At 36.0% G+C, this 26,548-nt stretch overlaps 2 protein-coding genes across 12 annotated transcripts in view; one reads left to right on the top strand and one right to left on the bottom strand.

The window, feature by feature from the left end:
- The window catches only part of ZNF385B (zinc finger protein 385B), a 475,657-nt gene that overhangs the window by 59,123 nt on the left and 389,986 nt on the right, over positions 1 to 26,548 (bottom strand). For 8 of the 11 annotated variants that reach the window (XM_019969931.2, XM_070802851.1, XM_070802853.1 and 5 more), the window contains 2 exons: positions 24,977 to 25,015; positions 20,641 to 20,751 (listed from right to left, as the gene is read on the bottom strand). The exons of 1 other annotated variant lie outside the window; for it this stretch is intronic. In XM_019969931.2, coding sequence (XP_019825490.2) covers positions 20,641 to 20,751; positions 24,977 to 25,015 — 150 coding nt within the window. The remainder of the gene's footprint in view (positions 1 to 20,640; positions 20,752 to 24,976; positions 25,016 to 26,548) is intronic. 2 more of the 11 variants (XM_019969940.2, XM_019969949.2) reach the window with 1 other exon arrangement.
- Positions 4,434 to 4,871, top strand: LOC109565962 (putative ANKRD40 C-terminal-like protein). The gene has a single exon (XM_070802892.1). It carries the CDS (start codon positions 4,434 to 4,436, stop codon positions 4,869 to 4,871), a length of 438 nt encoding a protein of 145 aa, XP_070658993.1.

The following is a 26,548-nucleotide window of genomic DNA, read 5'->3' as shown; positions in this document are numbered from 1 at the left end:
TGGTATGATTTTTGGGATCTGGCTGCTTGATCCACCTCATTGTGGGATGAACAGATTCCAAACAGACTAATTCCACAATTATTGGAAAGACAATTCTTATATACAGTAGCTCACTCACTTGTCTATCAAGATTGCCCCAGGTCAGAACACAAAATCAGTGACTTATGGATCATTCATTCAATTTGATCAGTGCAGGTAACTAAATTGGATAAGTCATCCTTCAAAACAATGCTTGTTTGGTCTGAACTATAAAACCTAGATACCCTGTAAGTTCAAACACTTGACTCAAAAGAGTTCCTGGGAAAATACTAACCAAGTCATAGAAATATCATTTGCTTTTAAAAAAAGAGAATGGGATTAGGTATTACTAGATGATTATAATTTTGGAAAAACCTCAACAATGTGGAATAATCTGGGTAAAGGGCATAATGAATGGTAAAAAAAAAAATTGAAAAGTTGAACATTTTGGAAGAAATGCTGTTAGCTATCAGAGATTCTTAGGTGATGTGTTAAAGTATATAAGAATTATTTTAAATTATATCATTGTTTGCATTTTAATCAGTGCCCTTAAAGTGCTTACATAATCACAGAAGAATTGGTTCTATTGGTATTCTAAATCTCTATGCTTCATCCTTCTTTGTAATACTCATTTGCATTATCTTTGAAGAACAAATTTAGACCAAACAAAAGCACAATTTAGCCCGTACCTGAATTATCACAAATCCCTAATTAGTGTTGTCCAAATTAATAAGAATTTACTGCATTTATAAAAATGGAAATTTATGCAAAAAACAATTATTCAATGTCTAGATCTTCAGAAAACTACCTTGAAAAGAATGCCTTTCAGATATTCAAATTTTGTATTTTTTAATCTATATCTGCACATTCAGTAATTCTTTTTGACATTGTACAAATAGAGACATCCATCATTTCCCAAACATTTACAGATGTTAGTGAATACCCCTTTCTATGACCATCTGTGTAAATGTATAAATTAGATCTTTAAAAGAGATTGTTGGTATTTTTAGTTTAAAAGTGCATATAGGGTATTTTTTTGGCATACATGATTTAATTTACAAAACTAATGAATAACCTAAGTCTCCTTTAATAAGTCTATTCTTTCCCATTCCTCTCAAATGGTATAAAAAAAAAAGCCAAAAATTCATGATATGAACAAATAAATCATCACAAAAAAAGGATTCCATATGTGTCTCTCAAATAATATAGAATGTTATTTCTTTCCAGAGCAAAAACCAGGTCACCTCAAGTTCACAGGTCAGAGATAATGAAAGCTACATTTCAGAGAATATGCAGTGGGCACTGTTAAAGATAAAAAAGGAAACTATTTGGAGATTACAAGTATAAATTAGCACAACTTTATCTCCAGGCTAAGTTTAACTAGAGTCTGTGCTTCCCAGGTGGCGCTAGCGGTAAAGAATCCGCCTGCCAATGCAGGAGACATAAAAGACACTGGTTTGATCCCTGGGTTGGGCATGGCAACCCGCTCCATATTCCTGCCTGGAGAATCCCATGGACAGAGGAGCCTGGTGGCTATGGTCCTAGGGTGCAAAAAGTCAGACATGACTGAAACAACTTAGCACACATGCCATACATGGTATACTGGAGGGGAGAGGGGAGATGTCCACTTCAGCACAGGAAACAAGGAGTTGCACTGCGTGTAGATAATTTGAAAACAGTAATAAAACTAACTGAAAACAGGTCTGCTTTTTATTATCATTACAGGTGGTAATTCTAAACAGTAATAGAATACTCTACCCTGAAAAATAAAAAAGTGTTGGTCTGTTTTAAACAATTGTGATTATAGCTGAATTATAGTAATATGTATGTAAACTTAAAAGTAGCACTACATGGAGTTAATATACAGAACTTGTAGTTATATTATCAAACACCCAAGTCACAATGGCTCTGCTATACTTACTCATTTTGAAAGTAAATTCCTAATGCTTAAGAATTAAGTTTGCAAGCTCTGTGCCACTCATATTTTAGCATTTCAATAACTGATTTTGAAGTAAACAATGATAGCACAGTGATTACTAAAGAAAACATAACTTGAAATTCTTCAATTTTCTCATTTTCCATGACTGATTAGCATTTTTATTTGTGTTTAAACTTTAAGGATGAGACAGTGCTAACTATGACATGTACTACTGTTGTTTGGTAAGTAAAAATTTTTGCTTATATGTGATGGATTTTACTGACTTTTGTTAATATCTTTGAAATAAAAATTTATGCTTCTTTTTAGGTTCTTCTGTGCTTTAAAACTAAGGAATGAAGAAGAAAATATCAGTGGTACAAGTCAGTGGGTACATAAATTGTACTTTTTATATAATTTTTATTTTATTAAAATTTACTTGTTACTGTAATGTTATGATCATTTCTGTGATAGAATAATATATAGGCTTATGTTTCTCTCATTTAAAAACACATGAATATACTTAAAAAGGATCAATCCTTTACTTTTCTTCCCTTTTTATACTGTTATATTTGTGGTATAATAATATATTGAAACTTTAATAAAAAGTCTCTGAGTTTCTTTCCTGGTTTTTCTTACTATTCATGTAATTTCACAATTATTTCTGAAAATGACTTTGTCCTATAGAGGAGATGTTAAAAATGATCTGCTCTTGGTGTCAGAAATATTAGGTATGCCACTGATAAGAGCTGAAATACATTATACCTGAAGGAAATACACATAAATAAAAGCTGAATCATATTCTCAGTCCCCCCAAATCAGAACCTAAACAGAAAGAAGAATTATTGGGAGCTCTTGTTCATGAGATCTATTTTCTGAGTAGTCAATACCACATTTGTTTCCCATGCGCCCTAGAAGACAGAACGAAAGTGAGGGGGGAAAAAGACCACGGTTCTTTTTCTCTTTCTTTTTTTTTTTTTTTTTAAATAAAGATTTAGGTAAGACGAAATACTAAAAATGATTAAATACTAGAACATGTTGCCAAAGGAAGCTGTGGAACATTTCTCTCAGGAAATGGAAGATTCAATCACTTCAACATCTTTCTAAGTGATTACGGTTTCAGATACACAGACAGACAAAATTGTGCATAATTTTACAGTTCATGGACCCCCTGCAGCCTATCCGTAGACCACATCCTCAAGAAGCCCTATTTGTTTCAGCTCTACTACTTAATAATTCTTCAATTCTCTCCTTGTCAAATGCTGACCATCTCTCAAGCCTTTCACAGTTTCATTTCCTCCTTGAACCTCACTCAGTACAAATACAGAAATAATATATGTGGAAAGAATCTAATATAGAGCCTGGTGGAAGAAGAGGCATCTGTCAAATGCTAGCTTTCTGCCCATGATACTTCTAGCCTATGTGCTGTCTGCTTTCCCAAATTTATATTAATATCACCTTACAGCAGTTAACACCACACAGTTCAACAAGGTTTCTATGTATATTTGTTTTGTTTCCCTAGCTAATCAGGTCTATGAGGGTAGGGAACCTGTCTTATATTTCTTGAATTTTCCTTTTTAGGCATGAACTATTTTGACCCTCTTCTTCTGTCTCTGGCTAATTTGACAGCTTCTTTACTCTCCTTGAAGAACTAAATTGAGCAGCAACACTATTTTTTCAACAAAAATTCCTAGCTTGAAATCTTAGACATTGGCTAGAGCAATATTTCTTCATATGCTATCTTCTCCCCAGCGACTAGCCATACCTCATAAAGCTCCTTATAGCTGGTCAGGCACTCCTGCCTACCCCACCCCCCACCCTCCAAAAAATTATCTTAATGCTGCCCTATCATATCTAAAGGGCTTCCCTTGTGGCTCAGCTGGTAAAGAATCCGCCTGTGATGCGGAACACCTGGGTTTGATCCTTGGTCGCGAAGATCCCCTGGAGAAGGGAAAGGCTACCCACTCCAGTATTCTGGCCTGGAGAATTCCATGGACTGTACATCTATGGGGTCCCAGAGTTGGACACGACTAAGCGACTTTCACTTTCACCATATCTAAAATTCTCTAGCCTCCAGGGCAAATGTTGTCACTTTATTTAAAAAGTTGCTTGAGAAGTAAAAGTGGTTAAAAGTTATCCCTTTCGTACAATGTTTTGAATTGTATTAATTCATCCACTTGCTTGAAAGCAATAGAGTAGGCAAGATTATTTCTTGTTGCATCCAGCTTTTCTGCTTCTGTCTTACATAAGTAATGCTTTTTTTCCTTGTTGTAAAGACTGTGAAAATTATAGCCAATTGCCCACTCAAGCATACAAATGATAAGCTATGGGAAATCAAACACATACTAAATAACACCTGAATATAAACTTTAAACCAGGAACTAAATCATTCAGGAACCCTACAGGTATTCAGCCAAGAAATTCTATCTGATTTCCAATTGTATGCTGCATATATTTTTTAGCTTAAGAATCTAAACAACAGAGACTACAGAACTTACTCATGGCTGAACCCCAACTGGATGTGAAGAAGCCCTCAGGTGAACATAAACAAGGAGACTCAAATCAACAGTTGCCAACTGACCCAGGTGATAACGCCAAACCTGCTGACACCTGCCCAGAGCTGGTACTTAAAGTCAGAATTCAGAGCCACAAAGAAAATGACTTCATTGAAGTTGAACTGGATAGACAAGAGTTGAGTTACCAAAATCTACTACAAGTAAGCTGCTATGAACTGGGGATTAACCCAGAGCAAGTGGAGAAGATCAGAAAGCTACCAAACACATTGCTCAGAAAGGACAAAGACATTCTAAGACTACAGGACTTTCAGGAAGTAGAACTCATTTTAATGAAAAATGGAAGCTCTGAACTGACAGAATATACACCATCTCTGTTAGAGAAGCCCTGCTACAACAGCAATGCGACAAAAATGACGTATTAGATCGCAGAAATGAAAAACTGGAATCAATATTTTGTAAATAATGAAGTCTGGATGCATCCAACAGTTTGCTAACTTCATATATGTACTTATTTCCTTGTTGTGCAACTTCTCTAGGCTTGGGAGTAGAGTACGTTTAAAGTACTTTAAAAATTTAAGTATACTTATGAACACAAGTTTAGTTTGTCAAGTTGTACGCCAATCCTGATCAGGCACGGGTATGTACTCCTGATACTCACGACAAATGGCCAGGCTCTGTTCACAACAACTCCATTAAGGGCAGGGTGAGCTAACTGGAGCTGGGAAAGCCAGGACCCACTTGACACTCTGGTTTAAAGATCCTAGCTTCTAAAACCATCTCTTACCATCATTTCCATTTTACAACTTTGAAATCTACAAAATGGTGACAGGGTAACAGGCAGGAAGGCTAGGGGTCCCCAAGCGTCAGACTTTTTTTCCTCTCTTAAACGACAGGAGGAAACAACTGTCAGATATAATTTTTTCCCTTCTCTATACAAAATTAAAAGGTTTCTTTAAAAATTCTATGTTGTCATGACACCTGGTTCCACCTGAACTTTTCTCAAACCTTGAGCTAACCAATGTGTTTTTCTTACGGAAATGCTTAAGCTATGTTAATGAACCATGTATTTACCTAAACTCTTTCTTCAGGTCAGTTCCACCTAAGACTCAGAAACAATAATGGCTCAACAAACCAGTTTTACTCATGGAAATGTTCTCTTAAGCTATGTAAATAAAACTATGTATTTGTTCAGAAAAAAAAAAAAAAGAATCTAAACAACAAAAATTGAGTGAAACATTATCTTATTGTTAAGGATTCCACACCCAATCTTAACTAAAGAAATCTGTACCAAAAAAAGAGAAAAATACACAAGCCTTCAAAGTTTTCCCCAACCCCAAAGTGGGAAGATGACAAAAACCAGCAATAAAATGCTTTGGAAATTGTTTCAGAAATCTTTTACTTTTGTCAAAATAGTTATTAACACAGGAATTTTACACAGGGAAGAAAGAAGACCCATAATATTTTTTAAAAGGTGTTATTAATGTTTGATCAGCTAAGCAACATTTAATGAATCCCTTAGAAGAAATGGAGTAGCCCTCAAACTCAACAAAAGAGTCCAAAATGGAGCACTGGGTACAATTTCTAAAATGGCAGAATGATCTCTGTTCGTTTCCAAGGCAAGCCATTCAGTATCACAGTAATACAAGTCTATGCCCTAACCACTAATGCCAAAGAAGGTAAAGTTGAACACTTCCAAGAAGACCTACAGGATCTTCTAGAACTAATGCCAAAAAAAGATGTCCTTTTCATCATAGGGGACTGGAATGCAAAAGTAGGAAATCAAGAGATACCTGGAGTCCAGGAAAGTCTGGCCTTGGAGTACAAAATGAAGCAGGGCAAAGACTCACAGAGTTTTGCCAAGAGAACACACTGGTCATAGCAAACACCCTCTTCCAACAATGCAAGAGAAGACTCTACACATGGACATCACCAGATGGTCAATACCATCTGAAATCAGATTGATTATATTCTTTGCAGCCAAAGATAGAGAAACTCCACATAGTCAGCAAAAACAAGACCGGGAGCTGACTGTGGCTTAGATCATGAACTTATTGCAAAGTTCAGACTTAAATTGAAGAAAGTAGGGAAAATGACTAGGCCATTCAGGTATAACCTGAATTAAATCCCTTAAAATTATACAGTAGAAGTAATAAATAAATTCAAGGGATTAGATCTGATAGAGTGCTTGAAGAACTATAACAGAGGTTTGTAATATTGTACAGGAGGTGGTGATCAAAACCATCCCCAAGAAAAAAAATGCAAAAAGGCAAAATGGTTATCTGAGGAGGGCTAAGAACAGAAGTGAAAGGCAAAGGAGAAAAGGAAAGATATACACATCTGAATGCATATTTCCAAAGAATAGCAAAGAGCTAAGAAAGCCTTCCTAAATGATCAATGCAAAGAAATAGAGGAAAACAATAAAATGGGAAAGACAAGAGATCTCTTCAATAAAATCAGAGATACCAAGGGAACATTTCATGCAAAGACAGGCACAATAAAGGATAGAAATGGTATAGACCTAACAGAAGCAGGGTTATTAAGAAGAGGTGGCAAGAATACACAGAAGAACTATACAAAAAAGATCTTCATGACCCAGATAACCATGATGGTGTGATCACTCACCTAGAGACAGACATCCTGGAATGCAAAGTCAAGTGGGCCTTAGGAAGCATCACTATGAACAAAGCTAGTGGAGGTGTGGAGGTGATGGAATTCCGGCTGAGCTATGTCAAATCCTAAAAGATGATGCTGTGAAAGTGCTGCACTCAATATGCCAGAAAATTTGGAAAACTCAGCAATGGCCACAGGACTGGAAAACGTCAGTTTTCATTCCAATCCCAAAGAAGGGAAACGCTAAAAAATGTGCAAACTACTGTACAATTGCACTCATTTCACATGCTAGCAAAGTAATGCTCAAAATTCTCTAAGCTAGGCTTCAGTAGTACGTGAACCGAGAATTTGCAGATATTCAAACTGGATTTAGAAAAGGCAGAGGAACCAGAGATCAAATTGCCAACATCCATTGGATCATAGAAAAAGAAAGAGAATTCCAGAAAAACTTCTACTTCTGCTTCATTGACTACATTAAAGCCTTTGGCTGTGTGGATCACAACAAACTGTGGAAAATTCTTAAAGAGATGAGAATACCAGACCACTTTATCTGCCTCCTGAGAAACCCATATGCTGGTCAAGAAGCAACAGTTAGAACCAGACATGGAACAATGAACTGGTTCCAAATTGGGAAAGGAGTATGTCAAGGCTGTATATTGTCACTCTGCTCATTTAACTTATATGCAAAATACATCATGCAAAATGCCAGGCTGGATGAAGCACAAGCTGGAATCAAGATTGTCAGGAGAAATATTAATAACCTCAGATATGCAGATAATTAACTTATATGCAGAGTACATCATGAGAAACACTGGACTGGAAGAAACACAAACTGGAATCAAGATTGCCGGGAGAAATATCAATAACCTCAGATATGCAGATGACACCACCCTTATGGCAGAAAGTGAAGATGAACTAAAGAGCCTCTTGATGAAAGTGAAAGTGGATACTGAAAAAGTTGGCTTAAAACTCAACATTCAGAAAACGAAGATCATGGCATCCGGTCCAGTCACTTCATGGGAAATAGATGGGGAAACAGTGGAAACAGTGGCAGAATTTATTTTGGGGGGCTCCATAATCACTGCAGATGGTGACTGCAGCCATGAAATTAAAAAGACGCTTACTCCTTGGAAGGAAAGTTAGGACCAACCTAGATAGCATATTCAAAAGCAGAGACATTACTTTGCCAACAAAGGTTCATCTAGCCAAGGCTTTTCCTGTGGTCATGTATGGATGTGAGAGTTGGACTGTGAAGAAGGCTGAGCACTGAAGAATTGATGCTTTTGAACTGTGGGGTTGGAGAAGACTCTTGAGAGTCCCTTGGACTGTGAGGAGATCCAACCAGTCCATTCTGAAGGAGATCAGCCCTGGGATTTCTTTGGAGGAAATGATGCTAAAGCTGAAATTCCAATACTTTGGCCACCTCATGCGAAGAGTTGACTCATTGGAAAAGACCCTGATGCTGGGAGGGATTGGGGGCAGGAGGAGAAGGGGATGACGGAGGATGAGATGGCTGGATGGCATCACTGACTCGATGGACGTGAGTCTGAGTGAAGTCCGGGAGTTGGTGATGGACAGGGAGGCCTGGTGTGCTGCAATTCATGGGGTCGCAAAGAGTCGGACATGACTGAGTGACTGATCTGATCTGATGGCAGAAAATGAAGAGGAACTAAAGAGCCTCTTGATGAAAGTGAAAGAGGAGAGTGAAAAAGCTGGCTTAAAATTCAGCATTCAGAAAACTAAGATCATGACATCTGGTCTCATCACTTCATGGCAAATAGACGGGGAAACAATGGAAACAGTGACAGATTTTACTTTCTTGTTTTCCAAAATCACTGCAGATGGTGACTGTAGCCATGAAATTAAAAGATGCTTGCTCCCTGGAAGAAAAGCTATGATAAACCTAGACAGTATTCAAAAAATAGAGACATACTTTTCTGGCAAAGGTCCATACAGTCAAAACTGGTTTTTCCAGTAGTCATGTATGGATGTGAGAGTTGGACCATGAAAAAGGCTGAGTGCTGAAGAATTGAAGATTTTGAGCTTTGATGCTGGAGAAGACTCTTGAGAGTCCCTTGGACAGCATGAGATTAAACTAGTCAGTCCTAAAGGAAATCAACCCTGATTTTTCACTGGAAGGTATAATGCTGAAACTGAAGCTCCAATACTTTGGTCCATCTGATGTGAAGAGCCGACTCATGGGAAAAGACCCTGATTCTGGGAAAGATTGAAGGCAGGATAAGGGGATGACAGAGGATGAGATGATTGCATGGCATCACTGACTCAATGGACATGAGTTTGAGCAATCTCCAGGAGATGGTGAAGGACAGGGAAGCCTGGCATGTTGCAGTCCATGGGGTTGCAAAGAGTTGGACACAATGGAGAGACTGAACAACACAACCAAAGCTTGAAGGAATTAAGAACAGAAGCTTAATGTTTTTCTGTTGAAAACTTATTCTTATATGGGACAGTGAGTTTTGGTACTTTCCTTGTCCAAACTTTCATATTTTCTGTTCTTCATATCATATTAAGTAGGTCATCAGAACTTTGAATATTATTAAACACATACAAATCTCTAAAGTAACATGTCATACAAGGCACCTATGTGTTCTTAGAGCACCCCAAATGATTGAATTATTTGTTGTATAATTTCCCCATTAGTTAAATATATGTTTTGATGAGTCTTTATAAGTCATAATGCTCACTTAATGGAGTATTACTCAGCCATTAAAAAGAATACATTTCAATCAGTTCTAATGAGGTGGATGAAACTGGAGCCTATTATACAGAGTGAAGTAAGCCAGAAAGAAAAACACCAATACAGTATACTAACACATATATATGGAATTTAGAAATTTGATAATGAAAACCCTGTATGCAAGATAGCAAAAGAGACACAGATGTATAGAACAGTCTTTTGGACTCTGTGGGAGAGGGAGAGGGTGGGATGATTTGGGAGAATGGCATTGAAACATGTATAATATCATATAGGAAATGCATCACCAGTCCAGGTTTGATGCACGATACAGGATGCTTGGGGCTGGTACACTGAGATGACCCAGAGGGATGGTACGGGGAGGGAGGTGGGAGGGGGGTTCAGGATGGGGAACACGTGTATACCCGCGGTGGATTCATGTTGATGTATGGCAAAACCAATACAATATTGTAAAGTAATTAGCCTCCAATTAAAATAAATAAATTTATAATAATAAAAAAAAGAACCAGAAAAAAAAAATAAAAGATTCTCTTTATCCTGATCTTCCTTTTATTTTCAGTGATGAATTTAAAATCAACTCTAAATGATCAAATGCCCATTTATAATAAGGTAGTTCTGAGAAAGGCTATAACATTTGGTAATGTTACAGGGCTAATTTAAGGCAATTAAAAAAATGCATAAGTAACTACTATATGCCTCCAAAAGGCTGACTAAATTTCTTAAAGAGCTTTCTTAAGCAGCAGCTATTGAAGCAAACTTTTAGTTCACTATGTTCCTTCTCCCTGTAACCACACTATATTTCTGTCATGTTGAAGCAAAAAATGTTCATCATTTTGGCAGCTCTGCCTGCAAAGCGAGAATTACCTTCCCAAGCTCCTGAGATTTATGCTTTTAATTACCTACTATCTGCTTCACTACCCTCCACACCTTAGAATCAATAATAAATAGTCTTATTTATGGGAAAAATGTAAAATGTTTGACAAAAGCAGGCTATCATTTTCTAGACTTCCATTTGATGCTATCGATTCTTTGCATCGTCAGTACCTTCTTTCTTGACAGAATCACTTGGTTTTTCAAACTTATACAATTATTCATTTATCTAAAAATTTGTACTGTTTAGCAGCAGATGTAAACTTTACAACTAGCTTTCACTTTCCAACCCAGTAATGAGATTATCATTTCTTTATTTAATGACCAACTGCAGAGTTTAGTTTGAGTGTGACTTTCTCCAAATCCCTTCATCATAAACTCACTTTTTATGAGGACCAACTTCCATGGCTTATTTAATTTCTGAAGGGAAGGCCATTATTAGCATAGGTGAAACTTAGCAGGCTAAGTTCCAGTATTCTTAAAACTCTGCTGCTCACATTTTATCAGCATTGATTCTTAAAAGCACAATTAATGCCAAATGTATAGGAGTAAAGAGGGAGTTAGGAAGTCATCCAAAAAGCATTTTGAGGCAGAACAAGGATCACATTGGCTCTCCGTTCCACAAGCCAAAGTTATAGTGCACATAGCTCAGTAATGTTTTAAAAGAAAAACAAAACAAAACAAAACAAGAAAAGCTATACAGTCCTCACGTTTCTTCCTTTAGAGAGAAGCCAATTTCTCTTAATATTTGGGACAGTTCTATAATCGATGAACTTTATGTTGAATTTATGTCTTTTGGCATTTGACATCTTGAATTGTAATAGTAATAACTTCAAATAAAGTTGCTTCAAACAGCAAAAAAAAAAAAAAAGCAACAAGTTACACATATATACTTATATATAATTGTGTATACTCAGTTTATATGTGACTATATAAATATAGTATAAATTAATAGACTAAAGGAGCTGTTGTCCATCTCAAGGGCTTCAAGAGCGATGGAGTAGGTGTGCATGGGGAGCAGGCAGTGACCGTATACGTATGTCTGAGAGCGGGGAAGAGTTCAGTTGATCTGTGGACCTAACATATGCAGATATTTGTTGGACATGTCTGATGGTGGTGATGTGTATGCTACTTGCTCAGTTGTGTCTGACTCTGTGACCTCATGGACTGTAGCCTGCCAGGCTACTCTGTCCATGAAATTCTCCAGGCAAGAATACTGGAGTGGGTAGTCATTCCCTTCTCCAGGGGATCTTTCCAACCCAGGGATTGAACCCAGGTCTCCTGTACTGTAGGCGGATTCTTTACTGTCTGAGCTATCGAGGAAGGCCAGTGGTGATAAAGAGGGCCAAATATTAGAAAATGACTGTTCAAGGTTTTCCTTGACATATCAGTTATCAAAGGGCCTGAAAGTTCAGGAAATATAGGAAAAATTGTTTTAAACACTACACTGGTTGGAATTTAAATACTATGTTCAATACACTTTAAACAAAACTATCTTCTAGGCAGAAATGAACACAATTCTGTAAAGCAATTATCCTTTAATTAAAAAAATATCTTTTAGGGGCTTTCCAAGTGAAAAGTGCCTCAGAATTTAAAGCAGTGAATCCAGTTATTAAACTTGAAAAAGCTTAATAAAGACATTATGTCCAGGAGAGAAGGAAAGAATAGTGCACTTGCACCTTTGTGCCAGAGAAGAGCTAGAGGAGAGGGAGAAAGCAAGAGAAGAGAGAATCCAGGAAGGAGGGACATGATGCAAAGAGAACATGTTGTGATGAGCAAAGACAAACACGAATGACTGCGGACAGAATTTCTAGAGTTAAAACCAGAGCTAGGCAGCCAAGAGTGAAATGCAAGTTCCCTAGAAGAGCATTTTTCAAACAAAAAGCTTGATCCTTCAGAAAATTTAAGCAGGTGCCCTTGCAGTTGGGTGCTTATTCCGCTGTTGCTTCAAGAAAGGTCTTCCAAGAAGGTGTGTAAGGGGTTCCTATCTCCCTGCTGCTCTGACCTCCCAGGGAAGGAACCACAGCTGCTGTAGGGACTTGCTGCCTCCTGGCAGCTGGTGGAGAGATGCAGTAAGGCCTGGGGGCCAAAGGAGATGGAGGGTCAGCCAAGAGCACATGGAAAGGGCATTTATATGGGACCCAAAATTGTTGTTTTCTCCCTAATCTCATGACTGCTGAGATCCCTGCTGGATGACAGGGAATGCCAGGGCCTCCAGCAGAAAATACACTAAAGCCTCTTGAGTGGCAGATGGTGGATGGGGGCAGTTTGTTTATACAAGACAGAGAATTTGTACTGTATTATATAAACTGCTAAAGAAATCAGGAAGTGGGCATAAGATTAAAATTTCAAAAAGAGATACAGGCAGAAAGGCCCAGGAGAGCATATTTAAATAACCTTGTCCAAATGAAAACTGCAAAATTGACAAAGATGCAAAATGCAGAGCAAAGAAGCATTGCAGATGTATCAATTACACATGAACCAAGGGTGATTGTTGGATGACTGCATTTCCTGAAACCTCAGAGATATTTATAGTAAAGAATAAGCGAGTCAGGTCACTTACAGAAATGTTCACACGAACAGTTGGTCACCTTGCCATTTTAACTTTTGAGCAAATCCTTAACTTTCTGTCCATTTGTACCGTTTCAGTCTAATGTAAATTAATGAAATGGCATAAGGTCATCTATCTCCTTATGACTTAAGACATGAGGAAAAAGAACGTAGCAAGGGAAAAGAGCCGTGGGCTAGAATGAGAGAGAGGAGATACTAGGTAATCAAAATCCGAAACAAAGACAAATGCAACACAAGTAAAAAATTAGAGGAGCCACAGGTAAAATTTGTATAAAAGTGCATGACAGATGATTTGATTTAGAATTCTATTCAAAAAGTAATGCTGTAAATTTAAAAAGTCAAATAGTTTGCTTCAAATGAGTGGGGTTAGCAGTTAGGGACCCTGCATCTCATGCTTAATCAATTGTGATGTTAATGCTGAGTACCAAAATTTCAGGGTCAGTTCCTGAATTAGAGTGTATAAAACTTGATTAAAAAGACCATTATGCTCTCATTTTGATTTGCCCATGAAGTATAAAGGGCTCAGTCACATGTTTAGGGTATTTATGATTAACTCTGCTCTGAGATAACAACAATAAAAGAAGATCATCTCTATTTTTAAGCATTCAAGAGTATTAAGTTGCCTTGATTTTATGTGAAAATCTCTTTAAGGGTCAGTTTTCTTTATCCTTCTGCTACTATTCTCTAAGAAGTTAAAATTAATATGAAAATTAGAAATTATTTGGGATCTGCCAGCTTTCAACCTAGCCAAAATAGAAATGTCGGCCTCAAAAATATTTTAAAAGCTTTTGTTGAAAGTTCTAGTTTCTTGCTTTTCGTATGAAAACCGAAAATCCAATAATTTTGAGAGTCTTTTTAAAAACTGACTATGGAACATATGGAAGACCTATTTCCCTGGCAAGGCTTAACTCTAGAAACATATTTCCCAGCTAATGGGAATGATTCAGATTTAAGCTTATCAATTTATAGCCACACTAGAGTTGCAGTGTACTTGTTCACTGGAGAAGAAGGGGGCATCCAAGCCCAGGACGATTTCATTCAGTGCTCAGCCTAAACCATGTTACACAGGGAAAAGGTGGTCAAGAAGAAACAGGGATGTGGGTGACGTACACATTTGAGCCAACGTCTAGGACTCAGTTGGAAAGACATATTATTCCTGGACTGCAACACCTGCCCCTTGGCAAAGTTAATGGTGTCAATTTGCAAAGGTTCACTTGGGAAATGTTTGTGATTAATGCTTGTTCATCTGCATAATGCTGTATTGTGTAAATAAAGCTGTAGCATTTTGCTTTCCAACAGTGGAGTTCTACCGAGATGATAAAAGCTGAACAAAGGGGGTTACTGGACACTTAAACTAGGTCACATTGAATTTTTATGCATGAAGTCTGCCCTGCTACAGTTTATATGGGTAACGGAGAATGGCAGAATGCAGTCTGTTTAACTGTGCAAATCTGCCTTCCAGATTTTTCAATAAACATATTTTCTACACTGAAGAGGAAAGCCAATTCAGTCTTAGGCTGATTTAGAAATGTTATTAAAGAAAATAAGGACGAGCATCTTCTTAATTCTTACATTAAAATGTAAATAGGGTAATTATAAAATAATAAACTCTCCCCCAAATAAAGAACGCTCAGTTTCAGAGCTCAGTTATGCAGATTATAGCACCATTACTAAACACTGAGAATATGTATATGTCACACTTGTGAATTTGCCATCCAGACTTTGTGGCTTTCCTGCCCAGAGTCTAAGCATGACTCAGAAATTTACTTCCATTCTCCATTATCAACAGAGCTTTAGTGATGACAAGAAAGCCAGTGGTCACGTGCTCATGAGTACATCTGTCCATGTCTCTGTTAGTAAATACAAAGAAAATTACTGACATTGAGTGAAGGTCATGTCAAAGACGAATCTGCTCCCAGAGCAATTCTAGGCTGTAGAAAGAAGACTGACATACCTCCCCTCACTCAACCCATGACACAAATAACAAATAAAGTGCATAGTCATTCTTTCTAGGTCTTAGCCATTCCACCTGTAAGATGGAAGTGTTTAAATCCCATCCTTCTAAAGAAATACCATGAAATGATTTTCAATCATTGTGCTGGAATGATCCTCTCAAAGACCATGTAGTCCATTTTAGGTTATGTTACAGAGGAGGAAACTGAGGCACACAGTGGTGAAATGGTTTATTAAAGTTCAAAGTTAGGGGTTAAATCACATTCAAGGACTCTTAATTCCATGTTTTACACTGTGCAGCCTTTCTATGTATAGAATAATGAACATATAGAGCTGAAAACTCAGAACATGTTCTGAGAGGATCCAGTAAGGTTAATCCTTGAAAGCTTTCATGCACCCTGTTTACTAGTAAAAGTTGTTGTTGGATTCTGGAGTCTAGTATGTATGCTGTGCTGTGCTTAGTCACGTCTGACTCTTTGCGACCCCACTGACTGTGGCCCACCAGGCTCCTCTGTCCATGGGGATTCTCCAGGTAAGAATACTGGAGTGGATAGCCGTATCCTCCTCCAGGGATTCTTCCCAACCCAGGGATCGAACCCAGGTCTCCCGCGTTGCAGGCAATTCTTTACCATCTGAGTCACCAGGGAAGCCCAAGAATACTGTATGGGGTAGCCTATCCCTTATCCAGGGGATCTTCCCAACCCAGGAGTCAAACTGGGATCTCCTGAATCACAGCCGGATTCTTTACCAGCTGAGCTACCAGGGAAGCCCCTAGTATGTATAGTGTTTGGCGTAAAATAAAATAGGAGCACAGTAAGTGCTAAGAAAATGAGTTAATTTTTAAGGCAGCATAAGATAATGGGAGAGTTGTGGACTTATAGGCAAGATACCCAAATTTGTATACTAGCATGCTATGCTAAATCGCTTCAGTTGTGTCCAACTCTTTGTGTCCCCATGGACAGTAGTCTGCCAGGCTCCTCTGTCCATGAGATTCTCCAGGCAAGAAAACTGGACTGTGTTGCCATTTTCTTCTTCAGGGTATCTTCCTGACCCAGGGATCGAACCCACGTCTCTTTTGAAGATCTGCCATTTATTGGTTATGAAAATCTATGTTAACTCCAAAGATAAGAAAAAACCTAAGTGTCCACCAGGAAGGGACTAGTTAAAGAAACCATGCAACATCTACACATAGACTACTGTATCAGTATTCTATCACTGTTGTAGAAAATTACCACAAACTCAGTGACTTAAACAACACATATTTATTATCTTACAGTTCTTGAGGTTGCAAGTCCAACATGGGTTTCATTGGGCTGAAACCAAGGTGTCAGCAGGACTGCATTCTCTTTTGGAGGCTCTGAGTCAATTTCCTTGACTTTTCACTTCTAGAAACTTTCCACATTCCTTGGCATGTGGTCCCTTTTTTCACCTTCAAACAAACAATGGCCACTCAATTTGTTCTTATATCGTGTCACTCTAACCTTTTATTTTGCCTCCCTCTTCTACCTTTAAGGGCCTTTGGGCCTGTGGGATAATCCAGGACAGTTATTTTCAGGTCAGCTGATTAGTGCTCTTAATTCCATTTACTACCTCAATTCCCCTTTGCCTTACAAAGTAATATAGTAAGAGAGTCCAGAGACTAGGATGTGGACATCTTTGCCTATCACACCTATGAAAAAACAGTGAGGGGGCTTGCTAGGTTCTGATAGGGAAAATTCTCTAGGATATATTGTTATGTTAAAAAAAATGCAAGGTAAAAGTAAAGCATAAATAGTATACTATCTTGTATGTATAAAAGGAAGGAGATTGAGTATATATTCATATTTGGTTATATCTGCATAAACAAACCCAGGAAAGATAGGCAAGAAATATTAATGTAGTTATGATAGACAGAGAGAGAAAGGCATGGAGAGTGGGAGGATGGGAATAGGATGAAACAATATTCTTCAATGATTCTTTTAAAATTTCTTTTCTTTTTGGACCACATAAATAAATGTTTTCTTTTTTTTAATTCAAGGGATTCATAATTGCAAAAGTTTTTACTATTCGCTTGATAGTTAAAACATTTTACTTTGAGCAGCCTATCATCAACCTTTTAATTTTTCTCTTGTTAAATGAATACTTCTAACAGGCAGATCCTCATTTGTCAGTGACTTTGTATTAAACAGTTCTCCAACATGACAATCATGAGTTCATGAAAATCTGAATCTTTTGCAAGATTTTTGCAATTTTACTTTACAATCTCTTTGCTTTGTATTATGAGATGCTTCAACATCTGGCATCACTGCAGTGGGAATGCTAGAATTAAATATGGAGCATGTCTTCACCTGGGCATTCATTTTGTCAGTGGCCAGTTAAGTAGTGAACATTTTCATTTTATATTTGTAAAGTTACAAAGATGTTAATTTCCCTACATGGCTACATAAATTTGGATAATAACTGGGCAAAAATGTTAAATATACTTGGATCTATTTTCAGTATTTCTTATTCCATCTTTTCTTTAAAAAATTCTTTTAATTATTATACCTTAAATCTAGTAGCAATATTGTAGTTTAATATATCTGGTAGGTATGTTTCTATAGTTAGTCTTCAATTTACAAAATATTTCATGACTCCTATCACATTGATTTTGTTCTCCTAGTCAGGTTTACTGAGGTATACTTTACATACAGTAAAATTCTTTTTAGGTATTGAGTTCTATGAGTTTTGAAGAAAAAAACAAAACAAAACAAAACAGTTTTGTAATGACCACAGCAACGAAGATTTAGAGTATTTCCATCACCCAAAAAAATTCTCTCATGCCCCTTGGTGATGAATTTCTCAACCCCAACTTCAGTCCCTATTAATTATGGGTCGGATTTCTGTCCCCACAGTTTTGTCTTTTGCAAAAGTTATATAAGTGTAACCATACAGTGTATCGTTTTTGTGTGTAACTTATTTTATTTAGCATACTGCCTTTGAAATTCATCCACACTGTGGGAGGCATTGGTATATAACTTCTTTCACTGCTGAGTCCATTGTAGGGCTATATTTTAGTTTATTTCATCATCAGTTGATAGACATTAGGATCAATTTCAGTTTGGGGCAATTATGAATAAAGCTCCTATGAAGTGAAGTCGCTCAGTCGTGTCCAACTCTTTGCGACCCCATGGACTGTAGCCTACCAGGCTCCATCCATGAGATTTTCCAGGCAAGAATACTGGAGCGAGTTGCCATTTCCTTCTCCAGAGGATCTTTCCGACCCAGGGATCGAACCCGGGTCTCCCACATTGCAGGCAGACTTACCATCTGAGCCACCTGTTTTCATTTCTCTTGGATAAATTCCTCGAAGTGGGATTGATGGGCTGTATGAGAAATGTATCTATCACTTTATAAAAATTCTTATAAATAGCCATCAAACTGTTTTCTAAAGGATCTGCACTATCTTTTATTTCCAACAACAGTTAATGAGAGTTCCAGTTGGTCCTCATTTTTGCATTTGGTAATATCAATTGGTTTAATTTTTATCATTTTAATAAGTATTAAGTATTTAATAAGTATTAAGTATTTAATAAATATTAAGTATTTAATAAGTATTAAGTATTAAGTATCTGATTGTGGTCTGCTTCCCTAACAGCTAATGATGTTGAGAATTGTTTTGCATATTTATCTGTCATGGTAAAGTGCTTATTTAAATCTTTTGCCCATTTATTATTTATTATTGAATTGTAAGTTATTTAAATATCTGCATACAAGACATGTGTCTTACAAATATTGTCTCTCAGTCTGTAGTTTTTCTTTCCAATTTCTTAACAGTTTAATAGTGTCATTTGAAGAGGAGACATTTTTAATTTTGATGAAGTCCAATAATGAGCATTTTTATAATTCACATTTTTTATTTCATATTTTTTTAGACAAAGAAATCTTTGTCTAACTCAAGGTCACATAAGTTTTCTCATTTTTTTTCTAGAAGTTTTATAGTTTTAAGTTTATAGTTATGCATATGATCTATTTGAATTAATTTTTGTATTTTGTGGGAAATAGCACACAAGGTTCTTTTTTAAAAATTTACATGTAGATATCCAATTGCACTATTTGTTGCAAAGACTGACCTTTCTCCATTGAACTATCTTTGCAACTTTGTTGAAGATCAACTGACTGAACAGGTGTGGGTCTATTTTGTTCTATTGATCAATGTGTCTACTACTCTTTCACCAATAATATGGTCTTGATTACTATAGATTTTATGGTAAGTATTAAAATCAAAAAGTATAAGTACTCAAACTTTGCTCTTTCCTAAAAAACATTTTGACTATCATAGGCCTTTTCTGTTACATTTAAGAAATGTCTTCGTATTTTCTACGAAAAAAGCCTTCTAGGATTTTTATCGAAGTTGTGTTAGGTGTATGGATCAATAGGGGAAGACATGACATCTTAACAATACCGAGATTTTCTAGTGAATTGGTACTATATATCTCTCAATTTATTTGGGAACATTTTAATTCTTGAATATGGAATTTGAGAAAGATTTTATCAGGTGCCAAAAAAATTCATTGGATTTTTGGTTGAAATTTCATTAAATATACTTTTATAAGTCATGATAGGCATATCTCCTCTTTTCCAATGACTGTAATTTTCATTATGTTTCCTAAATAGAATTATGAAAATATCATTTACTGGTACATGCAAAGAAAGGTATTTACTATTTTAGTATTTTTGAAACTCATGAATCTGATAACATACTCTTTGCAAAATAACTTTGATGGTAAAATATCTTGGGAAAAACCACATATAATATATAGTTGCCAGATTCAGATTTGCATTGGTCATTGGCTTTACTTGATAATTGAATATTATAAACATTCTAATATTATTTATTGTGATATTGTTATTTTATTTCTACATTCTAAAATTGACTTTCAAAAAATATTAATGTGTATCTTTTTATTATCTTTTTTTAAAACAGGATGGTTATGCTTGCCAGATAAGATAATTTACAAAGCTCTCCCTGTATTTCTATCTTCCCAGAAAATATAAACTGTGCAATAAATTATTCTTTCCGGTGTTTAATATGATTTGGCACACACACTTAAATGTGATACTTGCTATAAAGAATAATAACAATGGTTTTCTTCAACATTCATTGCAGTTTTTCATATTTTCATTGCATTTTAAACTTTTAAAAAATATTTTCTGCTATTCAAGTATTTCTGAAAAGTAAATATAACTGGTAGAATTAAGTATAAAATGATACAGATGAGACTGATTGCATAGAGAAATCCTTGATTTTTGATATTAGCCACTCTGTGGTTCAAGTTTCTAATGTTGAATCTGAATCCCTTTAAAATCGAGCACACTGAAATAAATGGGCCACCGACAGCCCACAATAAATGTGCTTCTAGAGAATACATAATATGAAGAGATGTACATGTTCAGAACAATCAGACTCCAAGCTGACAGACTACAGAGAGCAATGAAAAGGTGATACTCACATCCGAGTTAAAGCGAAGCTGACAGACATTACAAGAAATAACTTGTTTCTTCTTTGGGGGAATGGACACTCCAAATGTGTGGTTAATGACTGCTTTTTGCACAGGATCCATCTGAGGAGCAAATGACAAAACAGTCAATTTATAGCTTCAAAGGACAGACAATAGTGTGTACAAGTAAAAGTAGCTGTATTATTCCTTGAGGTTTTTATCTTTTAGTTCCCAAACAAGGATCATAAAGAATCTCATTCATTAGTAATATGCTTATTTCCAAGAATTAAAAGCAAAAAAAAATTTTTTTTCAAATAAAAACACACATAAAACAATCACAGGAGAATCACATTTCAAGATATCTTATATTTATATAAGAAACCTTGAAAAATCTTAAAAGATTAATAGAACGAGAAAACTTAAGATCCAAATATCAGGGTTAAAATTAACTTGTTAATGTTTTCTCTATGTGAGGTAATAATACTTAAGATGGTCTGAAATGACCTCAGTGATGACTGTTACAGGTATATTTAAATTTCTTAATTTTCTATCTGTGGTAAAGTCATAAATGATAGACATATTACAGACAATTAGACAAATGTTGATCTTTATTTTAAAATAATTTATTATTGTTTATGGACTCTAGATATTCATTTTACTGGAAATGCATGCTACTCAAATGTCCATAACAGAATGGTTAAGATGCAACACTTGTTTAAATATTCAAGGAAAGTTCTGACTTACAGCTTGTGACTTTGCTCTCTTTGGTTTGCATGTACCATACACAGATAGAGAAATATGCAATGATAGTGTAGAAAAAGCATGGCACAAAGCCATGAAAATACTTGGAAAAAGAAAGAACACTATCTGCAGAGCCTATAAAAAGAAATGCAGCAGTGATTCTCCTGTGTACTCCAGATAATAATCCAGCATTAACGTCAGACAACTGGCAGTTCAAAAAACAATGCGGATGATGAACAAAGCATAACTTATCAACAGATGTAATGTGAACAAAGACAGATCTACCGATACCATCGTCTAGGAAATCTCCAGAGGTTAGAGCTTAGGCCTGGATTAGTTGATGATATTTGGTAGAAAGGAAAAATGAATGCTATCCCTGATGAGGACCATAAATCAACCAAGTGTACAATTAGCAATTAGAAGAACTTAAATTCATTAGAAAGGAGAGTGGAACACAGATTTATTGAACAGTACAGCAAAGTAGGTTTTTTTTTTTTTTTTTTTTGCTACAAGTTTAGGATAATATATTCCTACTATAAAGATAAGTTATATGGTTTGAAACACTTAAAAATTCAAAGAAGAGAGTAATAGAATTATTTTATACCTTGACTGAAGTGATGGTTACACAAACTTATACATGTATGGAAATTTACAGGACTGTGGGCATTCTCCAAAAGTCAATTTTATTTATGATAACTTAAAAAGTGAAAGAGGAAAAAAAACTGTTAAGAGTATTACATTTAACTATTTAATGTAAAATATCATTACTGGAAAATCTGGGGATTTGTTTTGCTCAAGGTTGTAGCAAAATTGATTGTATTAAAATTCATTTAACAAGAATTAAAAAAAAAACCTTCTATAGGCAAAAATCTCAAAATACCAGAAAATTAAACCCTAGTCCACTTCCTTAGTATACTCACAGTATAAATACTTAAGTCTCATCAATTTGCAAAACATGAACCTGTAACTTTCTGATTATTACTGCTGCCGCTGCTAAGTCACTGCAGTTGTGTCTGACTCTGTGAGACTCCATAGAGGGCCTCCTACCAGGCTCCTCTGTCCCTGGGATTCTCCAGGCAAGAACACTGGACTGGGTTGCCATTTCCTTCTCCAATGCATGAAAGTGGAAAGTGAAAGGGAAGTCGCTCAGTCGTGTAGGACTTCTCGCAACCACATGGACTGCAGCCTATCAGGCTCCTCTGTCCATGGGATTTTCCAGGCAAGAGTACTGGAGTGGGGTGCCATTGCCTTTTCTGGGCAAAACAGTTTTAGACAGGCTTAAAAATAAAACAGCCGATCTTTATTGGCAGGATGGAAAACTTTGCACTATTTTGCAAAGCTAAAACAGTAAGATAATTTTATTGAGATATTTTCTGTTCTAAGGTTCTAAAAAATACATCTAGTGACATGTAAACTATCTAGAATAAAACAATATGAATATTTCCTAAACACATTTTCCTTTCATCATTTTTGTAATATGCCTATACTATTATATATATTATTATTCTAACATTTTTCTTTAAATCATATTAAAATAGACTTTTTAAGAATGCAGCAATGATACTTATGAAATCACAGTTTCACTTCAAAAAATATATTGAAAGTTAAAAATTAAAACTTCCATCATCTAAAATAAATCTGCACATCCTAGTGGTTCCCATACTTCAATATAGAAACATAGACAAAAGATACATCTACAAAAACCTAGTTTCAAATTTTTAGTAAAACAAGATATCTGTTGAGATTTCCAATACAACCTTGGATATAAACATTCCCTTTCAATTTTTGAAACTGTTAGCTGCCTACATAATTTTTCAAGTAACTCCTAATACAAGTGCATTCTACTCAAATTTCATATTTATACCCTATAACCTGAAAATACTGTTTATGTTCCCAAGGCTGAGTGCTCTCTTCCTGAAAGGTGAGTTGTGGCTAAGCACCCCCATATAAAGGCAGGTGAGCTTCCACCCATCTGTTTCATGAGAAGCAAACTAAAGAGGTTCCTTCAAGAAATTCTTAGCTAGAATCGACTTCTCTACTTTATACATGGAATTTGCTCGATTCCTTTGCATCTGTCATTAACTCTGGCTTTCTTGTCATCCTTTGAATGGCTTAACTGCTAATCACATGAAAATTTTAACTTTCATATTTCTCACTTGGAACAAATTTTCTCTATTTTCCACTTGATTCTCTATTTTGTTATAGGTATTTCAAGAAAAGGTCCACTTTTTTTTTTTTTTCTGTCTCAATCTTGTTTCTTTCCCCCTGTTTATCACAGAATTCTATAATTATATTTCTTATTCATATGTCACTTGGGAGGACATAATTTAGTTGAAAGAAGACTTTAAACCGTATAAGAAAGAAGCTTGCCAATTCATCCGATATTTTGAAACAGACACTGCTTATCAGATATTTTCAGTATTTGCCATTTGAAGGGCTATCGGTTGTGCTAGTAGTAAAGAATCTGTCTGCCAATGCAGGAGACGTAAGAGATTCAGGTTTGATCCCTGAGTAGAGAAGATCCCCTGGAGAAGGAAATGGCAACCCACTCCAGCATTCATGCCTGTAAAATCCCATAGAGAGGAGTGTGGCGGGCTACAGTCCATGGGGTTGCAAAGAGTCAGACACAGCTGAAGTGACTTAGCACGCAGTAACTACAAATATCTGGGTCATTTCAGCAGGATCCAGACTTAGCAACAACATAGAAAACGCTTTTACATCTTTCTTTCTTTAAAGTATAGAGTAGTAAAATCCTGAATTTTTTCTTGTAGTATTCCTAAAATACTTTAAAATTTAGGTAAAAATAATAACTATAATGTTAATTTATATCAACTTAAATGTTTTCTTCCCCTAATGCAAATTCATTTCTCTCTAATCATAGTGATTTGTCCTTAGTCCCAGTCATGTTCGACTCGTTGTGACCCCATGGACTGTAGCCCAACAGGCTCCTCTATCCTTGGGGATTCTCCAGGCAAGAATACTGGAGTGGGTTGCCATGCCCTCCTCCAGGGGATCTTCCCAACCCAGGGATACAACCCAGATCTCCTGCATTGCAGGTGGATTCTTAACTGTCTTAGCCACCAGAGATATTTCATATTTCATAAAGAGATATGTATAACTAAATCAATGGCAAGTCTTTTATCCAATCAATTTTCAAGATGAATAAAACAATCAGGCTGAATAAAAACATTCTCATAAATCATAAAATATGATAAATGAAAATGATTCAATTTAGTATAGTCAATACTATATATCTATATCATAATCATTTCATATGTAGAGTACTCAGGAAAATTATTTAAGGTACTGAAATTATAAAACAAACTCTTATTTTTAAAGATTCAATTGGATTTCATACACATTTGATTATTAAAAATGCACAAATGTTTTCAAACACCTTTATTAAAATGTTTACATCGCTTTTAAATGAACAAATGCCTTGTTAAATACTCATTAAATTAGCTCATGTTAGTTCATTTTGCACAAGAAAACTGTCTGTGAATTGAGAAGACTGATTCACTGGTAAACAGTACTAAAAAGAGCTTTTCTAGAGGAAAAAAAAAAAACAACAAACTACCACATAGCTCTAGCTCCCAATATTCCTTACCTGGCAGAATTTATTGGTCCCAAATAAGCCTCTTCTTTTCTAAAAGAGTAAAAGTCAGAAGTAGTCATCTGGAATTTTGAGGCTAGCAAGCATATTCACATGAAATTAAAAAAAAAATCCATTTGCTTTGCTCATCTCTGATTAAAAAGTCTGAAATATGTACTAACTAAAAAGCAGCAAGAGTTAGCACTTGCCACTTTTTATAATGAAAGTCAGGCAGAAATGAAAAGTAAAACCTATTAGTGCAATTAACTGGTAGGCAATAAAAATGAAAAATTGGGTTGTGGCTGTTGCCAGGAATTGAGGAGATAACTGGAGGGTATGTATGGACAAATTAACCATTTTATTACAGTACTTATAAAAGGAATTCATGAAGCTAGTCTTATCACACCATCTATTATATTTTCAATATCAAAATAAGAATAAACAGGCATCTTTGGGGGTATTCACAAAGTTTATGGAACTACAAATCTGTATTTGTATGAGTTCTTTTTTAAAAGATCATTACTTTCACTGATTATTCCAAAAAGTAATTTATATCCACACAGTGTAAGCAATCATATAAAAACACATGCAGTTGCAAATAAAACCTAGCCAAGGGGAAAAAAACACACCACAGCACTTCACTAAAGGCAGGATGAAGTCTAGGGGAGGGCAAAGAAGCCAGGGTAGGGAAGACATGAACAAATAACTTAGTACTAGATGACATTTACATTCGAGATAATTTTCCTAGGTGGAATTTTAGGCAAATAAAATAAAATTACAAACCTTTCACCTATCTCAATAATTTTCAAGGGGATGAAGTTCAAATTGTATGAACTTACAATGAGTCTTACAATGACTTCACTGGCCATCACATGGGGCTGGGTAGGGAAGCAAACCAAGCACTACTTAAATAGCAAAAAAGACTGCTCAAGAATTATACCAGGGTTTCTCATATGTGGCTGGGTATCCATACTATTCTTGAAGATGAGGACATTTCATCTTAAACGTAGCTAACTGCTTTAACCTATGTTCTATGAAGCATTTGGTAACCATTTATACAGTCTAGCAGGCAATACTAGCTTTCCTACTAAACAGGAGCAGAAATCAGGTTTTTGACTTTAAAAAGTTAAAGATCAGTCATTCAACAAACATTCTGGAGGTCTAATATGTTCCAGATGTTGTCCCAAATTAGATGGGGTAGGATGAGTCAAACCCAAGAAAGGACATTGTAAAAATGAAAAAGGGTGATGATTAAGCAAATCAACAAGGCAAGAGAAGGCCCATGAAGGTCTGTCCCCTCTTGCTCCACCCTGACTTTGAACTTTTTCCCCCTTTTCTGATTTTCTCACACTTTAAGCATCCAGGATCCTCCCTTTAACAGTGACATAAATGTGTTTATACTCCTGCTCTATTTGCCTTTTACTTTTTTTCTCTAAGCTGTTATCCTGGAGAAGGGAATGGCAGCCCACTTCAATATTCTTGCCTGGAGAATCCCATGGATAGAGGAGCCTGGCGGGCTTCAGTCCATGAGGTCACAAAGAGTCGGACACGACTGCATGACTAATACTTTAAGCTGTAATAATAATA

This window comes from Bos indicus, chromosome 2 (genome assembly GCF_029378745.1).
Source record: "Bos indicus isolate NIAB-ARS_2022 breed Sahiwal x Tharparkar chromosome 2, NIAB-ARS_B.indTharparkar_mat_pri_1.0, whole genome shotgun sequence".
Lineage (NCBI taxonomy): Eukaryota > Metazoa > Chordata > Mammalia > Artiodactyla > Bovidae > Bos > Bos indicus.
This window is presented reverse-complemented; position numbering and strand designations above follow the sequence as displayed.

What these genes read in the sequence shown, in the direction of transcription:
- LOC109565962 (XM_070802892.1), top strand. Translation starts at nt 4,434, where the DNA reads ATGGCTGAACCCCAACTGGATGTGAAGAAGCCCTCAGGTGAACATAAA.